Source organism: Rhinatrema bivittatum, chromosome 2 (genome assembly GCF_901001135.1).
Source record: "Rhinatrema bivittatum chromosome 2, aRhiBiv1.1, whole genome shotgun sequence".
Lineage (NCBI taxonomy): Eukaryota > Metazoa > Chordata > Amphibia > Gymnophiona > Rhinatrematidae > Rhinatrema > Rhinatrema bivittatum.
The window spans coordinates 27934278-27943136 of NC_042616.1; the positions used below are offsets into that span (position 1 = coordinate 27934278).

At 45.2% G+C, this 8859-nt stretch overlaps 1 protein-coding gene across 1 annotated transcript in view; it reads left to right on the forward strand.

The window, feature by feature from the left end:
* LOC115085853 (zinc finger protein 11-like) overlaps positions 1–8372 on the forward strand; it is a 36822-nt gene extending 28450 nt beyond the window's left edge. The window contains exon 4 of the mRNA XM_029592357.1: positions 3552–8372. Coding sequence (XP_029448217.1) covers positions 3552–6517 — 2966 coding nt within the window. The 3' untranslated portion in view covers positions 6518–8372. The remainder of the gene's footprint in view (positions 1–3551) is intronic.
* Positions 8373–8859: the final 487 nt, after the last annotated feature.

Here is an 8859-nt window from a genome sequence, read left to right on the forward strand (position 1 = left end):
TTGACAAAAACCAGATTGGGAGTTGCAGTATCTAAGCAGACCTTCTCGAACTGGCTGGCAGATTGCATTGCCTTCTGCTAGACACAGGGGGGACTGCAGCTTGAAGGCCATGTGATAGCTCATTCTGTGAGAGCCATGGCTGCTTGGGTAGCCCACCTGCATGCGGTACCAGTGGCTGAGATTTGCAGGCCGTGACCTGGGACACTTTTGCTTCACATTACTGTCTGGACAGAGACGGCTGACGTGACAGCAGTTTCGGCTAGTTGGTCCTCTGTAACCCTTTTCAGCTCTGAAACCCAACTCTCCCTGCCCCAAGGCCCTTTGTTCGGGTTCAGGCTGCCTCCCAGTGTGATAGCGGCACAGATTGTTGGGCACGTTGGCACCTGTTAAGCCTGTAGCTACGTATTCACCCCTGAGTGAGGACTACCATCCTGCTTGTCCTAGGAGAAAGCAGAATTGCTTACCTGTAACAGGTGTTCTCCTAGGACACGAAACCCGCCCACCATCCTGCGGAGCTGGGTTTATTTTATGTTTGTTATTTTATTTTTCGTGAATTATATATTATAAGACTGAAGAGGGACCCCGTGTGGACCCGTGGTTAAGCGGTATGCTGAGCATGTTCAGTGTGCCAGTCAAAATTTCAGCCACGTGTGAGGACTGACATTACCTGTTACAGCTAAGCAACTCTGCTTTACTGCTGTTGTGTGTATCTCTAGTATGTGTTTCTTATTTGTATAATGTTTTTACTACTTTGGTTTTATTTCTATTTATTATTCATGTTACAGATTTATTCTATGCTAATCTTATTTTAGCTTTGATTTGTTGAGAGTTTTGATTGATTATTTTATGCTTCTCTAATTTTAATTTGTTAGAAACTTGTTTTTATTACACACAGCCATAAGCTTTCATGGAAATGGATAATTAAATCCACATAAATAAATCACAATTTTATTAGGCCTGGTGAGTTCCATAAAATAGTGTTCTGAGGATTTTATACAGCTGATGGGGCAGAAATGTTCAGTCCTCAGCTTCATCCTCCTGAGATCCAGTGATGTGCTCTAATTCAATATTTATTTACTAGTGATCCAAGGATCGGCATCAGTCCCTAGCAGCATTTCTGTTGCTCCGCAGAGTGACAACGATTGTAGGAGGACAGGGAGGAAGCAAGACCTGCTCTGCAGCTGCTCCCATGGCACTGCATCCTGCATCCCAGCCAGCAGATCCTCTTCCTAAGTCCCACCCTCAACCCTGCAGGAGGACAAGGAGGAAGCAAGACCTGCTCTGCAGCTGCACCCACTGCACTGCATCCTGCATCCCAGCCAGCAGATCCTCTTCCCAAGTCCCACCCTCAACCCTGCAGGAGGACAAGGAGGAAGCAAGACCTGCACTGCAACTGCACCCACTGCACTGCATCCTGCATCCCAGCCAGCAGATCCTCTTCCTAAGTCCCACCCTCAACCCTGCAGGAGGACAAGGAGGAAGCAAGACCTGCTCTGCAGCTGCACCCACTGCACTGCATCCTGCATCCCAGCCAGCAGATCCTCTTCCTAAATCCCACCCTCAACCCTGCAGGAGGACAAGGAGGAAGCAAGACCTGTTCTGCAGCTGCACCCACTGCACTGCATCCTGCATCCCAGCCAGCAGATCCTCTTCCAAAGTCCCACCCTCAACCCTGCAGGAGGACAAGGAGGAAGCAAGACCTGCTCTGCAGCTGCACCCACTGCACTGCATCCTGCATCCCAGCCAGCAGATCCTCTTCCTAAATCCCACCCTCAACCCTGCAGGAGGACAAGGAGGAAGCAAGACCTGCTCTGCAGCTGCACCCACTGCACTGCATCCTGCATCCCAGCCAGCAGATCCTCTTCCTAAGTCCCACCCTCAACCCTGCAGAAGGACAAGGAGGAAGCAAGACCTGCACTGCAACTGCACCCACTGCACTGCATCCCAGCCAGCAGATCCTTTTCCTAAGTCCCACCCTCAACCCTGCAGGAGGACAAGTTGGAGGCAAGACCTGCTCTGCAGCTGCACCCAATGCACTGCATCCTGCATCCCAGCCAGCAGATCCTCTTCCTAAGTCCCACCCTCAACCCTGCAGGAGGACAAGGAAGAAGCAAGACCTGCACTGCAACTGCACCCACTGCACTGCATCCCAGCCAGCAGATCCTCTTCCTAAGTCCCACCCTCAACCCTGCAGGAGGATAAGGAGGAAGCAAGACCTGCTCTGCAGCTGCACCCACTGCACTGCATCCTGCATCCCAGCCAGCAGATCCTCTTCCTAAGTCCCACCCTCAACTCTGCAGGAGGACAAGGAGGAAGCCAGACCTGCTCTGCAGCTGCACCCACAGCACTCATATCCCAGCCAGCAGATCCTCTTCCTAAGTCCCACCCTCAACCCTGCAGAAGGACAAGGAGGAAGCAAGACCTGCACTGCAACTGCACCCACTGCACTGCATCCCAGCCAGCAGATCCTCTTCCTAAGTCCCACCCTCAACCCTGCAGGAGGATAAGGAGGAAGCAAGACCTGCTCTGCAGCTGCACCCACTGCACTGCATCCTGCATCCCAGCCAGCAGATCCTCTTCCTAAGTCCCACCCTCAACCCTGCAGGAGGATAAGGAGGAAGCAAGACCTGCTCTGCAGCTGCACCCACTGCATTGCATCCTGCATCCCAGCCAGCAGATCCTCTTTCTAAGGCCCACCTTAAACCCTGCCCTGCAGCCCTTTTTTTCCCCCGGTTGAAGCTGTTCCTGTGGCCCAAACTCTTGGTGAAAAGCTGAATGTTAATGAGCCAGGATGAGAGTTAGTATCTGCTCGTCTCTCAGTCCCTGTGTTCCATATAAAATCCAGGAGGGCGTTGGGGGCACCCTGGGGCCTGGGAGCAGAGCGTGCAATGATGCAGTCTCATGTCTACTCTTTAAGATTCAGCTGCAGCTGCTGTCCTCCCAGATATCAGAAATTAGGACCGTCCCTAACTGGAAATGAAGTCCATAGAGCAGGGATATTAATTGTAGTAGAGTTACTGGCTGCTGGGGGGGGAGGGGGAGAGAGATTTTGTCTATGAAAAACTGGTGGCTGGGTAGGAGGAAGAGAGGGGGTGTTTTTTCTGTTTGCTAGTGGGGAGAGGGAAAGGGGGAGAGAGAGAGGGCTTTATTTTAAATAAGAGCAACTTTTTTTTTTTTTTTTTTTTTTGAGAAAAGAGTTTTGTTAAATTGGCTAAAACAACACAAAGCAGCTGTTGCATGACCCACACATGAGGTTAAAGAGTGGGTGGAGGAGGGTGTTTATCCCCCACTCCCTGCTCTTTAATTTTCAGGGGTCTCCTCTCTCCTACCAGTGCTGCAGTCAGTCCCCAGAATTTAAGGAAGGTGGCTAGCAGGTGCCTGGCATGAGAAACACTGCCCTAGCTCACCTGGAATGCTACAGAGAGGAGGAGACGTGCCTGCTTTACACCCCTGTTCCCTCAGAGGTGTATTAATGCTGGAAAAACCCTGACCGCTGTCACTGTGAATCTCTTGAACATCAAGTAATGTCTGTCCTTTATTTTCTTATCCAGAGATCGATGAGTCCACGAGAAGAAATAAGGAAATACATCACTGGGAACCCACAAAACATCTGGAAATGACTAAAATTGTTTCAGAGGAAGAGAGGAGGGATACCTGCCCATGTTGTGACTGCAAGGAAAACAGCTGGATTCGATGTAAACCCCAGGAGAGTCCGAGAAACCCAGCAGGAGACTCTGCCGAGAATGTGACTCGCTGTGGGGAAAGCATCAGGTGCAAGCAATCCCTCACACAATCCCTGACAGTGCATCCTGGGGAGAGACCCGTTTCATGTAGTGAATGTGGAAAAGATTTTATATGTAAAGTAATCTTAAAAGCTCACCAGAAGAATCATATAGGAGAGAAAACATTTCCTTCTAATGAATGCAATAAAAACTTAATTTTTTCATTACAACTGGAAAACCACCAAAAGAGTCATACAGGAGAAAACTCATTTAACTATACTGAGTGTGATAAGAGCTTCATTGGTCAGTGTGAGCTGAAAAAGCAGAAAAGGATCCAGTTTGGAGAAAAACGATTTGCATGTACTGAGTGTGATAAAACCTTTTCTTGGAGATCAGAGCGGAAGAGGCATCAAATAATCCACACAGGAGTGCAAAAGAAACCATACACATGTACTGAGTGTTATAAAAGTTTCCGTTGTCAATCAGAACTGAGAACGCACCAAACAATCCACACAGGAGAGAAGATAAACACGTGTAATGAGAGTGATAAAAGCTTTCGTTGGAATTCAGATCTAAGAATGCACCAAAGAATCCACACAGGATTGAAAACAAACACATGTACTGAGTGTGATAAAAGCTTTCATTGGAAATCAGATCTAAGAAAGCATCAAAGACTCCACACGGGAGAGAAACCATACACATGTACCGAGTGTAATAAAAGCTTCAGACAGAAATCTGACCTGAAAATGCACCAACTAATCCACACGGGAGAAAAACCCTTTACATGTTCCAAGTGTGATAAAAGCTTCAGGACGAAATATCAGCTGAAAAAGCATCAAATAATCCATACAGAAGATAAACTATACACATGTACTGAATGTGATAAAAACTTCTCTTCCAGATCAGTACTCAGAATTCATCAAACAATCCACACAGGAGAGAAACCATATACATGTACTGAGTGTGATAAAATCTTCTCTTGTAGATCAGTACTCAGAATACACCAAACAATTCACACAGGAGAGAAACCATACACATGTCTTAAGTGTGATAAAAACTTCAGTTTGAGATCAAATCTGAGAAAGCATCAAAGACTCCACACGGGAGACAAAACCTACACATGTACTGAATGTGATAAAAGCTTTGGAATGAAATCAAACCTGAAAATGCACCAACTAATCCACACGGGAGAAAAACCCTTTACATGTTCCAAGTGTGATAAAAGCTTCAGGACAAAATATCATCTGAAAAAGCACCAAATAATCCATACAGAAGATAAACCATACACATGTACTGAGTGTGATAAAAACTTCCGTAGGACATCAGATCTGAAAAAACACCAATCAATCCACACAGGAGAGAAACCATACACATGTCATGAGTGTGATAAAATCTTCCGTTGGAGATCAGATCTGAGAAGGCATCAAAGACTCCACACGGGAGACAAAACCTACACATGTACTGAATGTGATAAAATTTTCTCTTGCAAATCAGTACTCAGAATACACCAAACAATCCACACAGGAGAGAAACCATACACATGTCCTGAGTGTGATAAAAACTTCAGTCTGAGATCAAATTTGAGAAAGCATCAAAGAATCCACACGGGAGACAAAACCTACACATGTACTGAGTGTGATAAAAGCTTTGGACAGAAATCAAACCTGAAAATGCACCAACTAATCCACACGGGAGAGAAACCCTTTACATGTACCAAGTGTGATAAAAGTTTCAGGACGAAATATCAGCTGAAAAAGCACCAAATAATCCATACTGAAGATAAACCATACACATGTACTGAGTGTGATAAAAACTTCCGTAGGACATCAGAACTGAAAAAACACCAAACAATCCACACAGAAGAGAAACCATATACGTGTCATGAGTGTGATGAAAACTTCCGTTTGAGATCAGATCTGAGAAAGCATCAAAGACTCCACATGGGAGACAAAACCTATACATGTACTGAGTGTGATAAAATCTTCTCTTGCAGATCAGTACTCAGAATACACCAAACAATCCACACAGGAGAGAAACCATACACTTGTCCTGAGTGTGATAAAAACTTCCGTTGGAGATCAGATCTAAGAACGCATCAAAGACTCCACACGGGAGACAAAACCTACACATGTACTGAGTGTGATAAAAGCTTTGGACAGAAATCAAACCTGAAAATGCACCAACTAATCCACACAGGAGAAAAACCCTTAACATGTACCAAGTGTGATAAAAGTTTCAGGACGAAATATCATCTGAAAAAACACCAAATAATCCATACAGAAGATAAACCATACACATGTACTGAGTGTGATAAAAACTTCCGTAGGAGTTCAGATCTGAAAAAACACCAAATCATCCATACAGGAGAGAAACCTTACACATGCAGCGAGTGTAATAAAAACTTCCGTAGGAGTTCAGATCTGAAAAAACACCAAACAATCCACACAGGAGAGAAACCATACACGTGTCCTGAGTGTGATGAAAACTTCCGTTTGATTTCAGATCTGAGAAAGCATCAAAGACTCCACATGGGAGACAAAACCTACACATGTACTGAGTGTGATAAGATCTTCTCTTGCAGATCAGTACTCAGAATGCACCAAACAATCCACACAGGAGAGAAACCATACACGTGTCCTGAGTGTGATAAAAACTTCCGTTGGAGATCAGATCTGAGAACGCATCAAAGACTCCACACAGGAGACAAAACCTACACATGTACTAAATGTGATAAAAGCTTCCATTGGAGATCAGAACTGAAAACTCATCAAAGGTTTCACAAGGGAGATAAATAATAAATATGTACTGAGTGTGATAAAGGCTTTTGGCAGAAATCTCTAGTTGAAAGGCACCAAATAATACACACAAGAGAAAAACCTTTGTTATATATAGACTGAAATAAATGCCTCTGGCAGAAATCTTTTCTGAAAATCATGAAATAATCCACACAGGAGAGGAAACATACATGTGTACTGTGTGTGATAAAAGTTTCAGATGGAGATCAGCGCTGAAAAGGCGTCAAAGGGGGGGGGGGCGCGCGGCGCGCCACATGGTGAGAAACCATTCATATGTACTGATTGTGATAAAAGGTTCAAATAGACATCAGACCTGATAACACATGAAAGGAGCCACACTGGCTTACAAATCAGATTCATTCCTGTCTAAGTATGTGCAAAGAAAACTCATTTGGAGAAACTGGCCCAAGTGAAAATACAAGGGAATTGGAGAGGGAAGATGCCTATAAATATCTAGGAGTAGAGGAAGGTGGAAAAATTCGGCATAAAGCACTAAGAGAAAATATCAGTAAAGAATACTATGGGGGTCTGAAGCTGATATTGAAAAGATAGTTAACAGTATGTAATAAGATGCAAGCTATTAATCAGCTTAAAGGTCCTGCACTATCATATAGCTTTGGCATAGTAGATTGGCCCATAAATAGCTTCAAGGATTGGCTGTAAAAATAAGAGAGCTCCTCCACGCCCTTCAAGTAATCTATAAGAACCAGTGTATGCCTGAGATTGTACATCCCTAGAGCTGAAGGTGGTGTGGGTCTTATTGAAACTGGTTGCACACATAGAGAAACCATAATAGGCCTTCAGAATATTTAATGGCACCATCGGATCCAAATTCTCACAGTGCTGAAGTAAGAAAGCAAGCAAGCATCCGTCTTGGTTCTTAAGCTTGGACAATCATTTTAGTGAATGGAGGGAATGACTGAAAATCCATCATCATGAAGGGAAAGAAGCTACAGAATTAGCAAGACAAGAGAAAAAGCTCTTTAAAAAATCAGACCAGCAAACGAGGAGAGGGAACTGGCAGAAGCTCACACAGAGGGGGAAGTGCAGGGAGCAGCTTCAGAAACCCCACGTGGATCAGGATCTGACACAGCAGTGGTTAGGGAGAGGTGAACTATGGGTGCAGCCCAGGATAATGGACTACGGAGAAGATGGTTCACAGTCGGCGTAGAGAAGAATGGAGGAATGCAGATTCCAGAAACTGCACTGTCCTCTGTCCTAGCAACGGTTCCATTAATTTGCTCTCCATTTGCATCTTCACATTCCTGACTGCTTTCCCAGATATTGTAGGGAGCAGAAGTAAAAAAACAATCCCCAGGGACTGTGCAGCAGTACCGGCAGTTTGAAGCTGAAATCCCAGCTGGGAGACTTCTTAGTTATTCTTTCTTACATTTAGTGTTTGAGGAGCAGCAGCCTTGGGGGACTTTCTGAAGTGAGGAAGCGATGGAAGGAACCACGGGGGTGGGGGATAGATGAATAGGATGAAATGTACTTGGGCAGCACAGAGGTATTCCCAGGGAAAGACTGTTAAAATGTGTCTGGTCTTCCTCTATAACAGCACTAAAATGCACCCCTTCATTTTTGAGCAGTTTACCAAACCACTCATCCTCTCTTTTATTACCTCTCGCTGGACTAGTGCAGCTTGTCCTTTGCAGCCCTTCTACTGAACCATCTTTCTCCTCTGCAATCTGTTCACGGTTCAGCTGCAAGACTTTATCTATCTGCAGGGTTGCTATTACCATGTAACATAGAAATGACGGCAGAAAAAGACCAATCGGCCCATCCAGGCTGCCCAGCAAGCTCCCACACTTATCTTCCCATACTTATCTGTCTCACCGACCACCAAGTTCAGGGCCCTTGTTGGTAACTGTTTGATTCAAGTTTCCTGCCACCCCCTGCCATTGATGCAGAGAGTAATGTTGGAGTTGCATCAAAGGTGAGCATAAGGCTTAATGGTTAAGGGTAGTAACCGCCGCATCAAGCAAGTTACCCCGATGCTTGTTTACTCAGTAACCTCTCTTCTCAAGTCACTGTATTGTCTCCCTGTCCACTGCCACATACAGTTCAAACTTCTCTTTCCTATAACTGCACTCCCTCTGCAGGTCCTTGTTACCTCTCTTCTCTCTCTCTCTCTACCCCTTCCTCATAAACTCAGTTCATCAGGCAAGTTGCTGTCATCTCTGCCCTTCTCCACCACTGCCAGCTCCTGACTCTGTGCTTCCCACTTTGCTGTGCTCTGGCCATATTCCAATCCAGTCTACAATGTCACTTTTCTGAAACTGCTTTTAAAGCCTGACCACTTCTCCATAAGACACTTCTGTTTGTCATGTATGTTTGCCTTT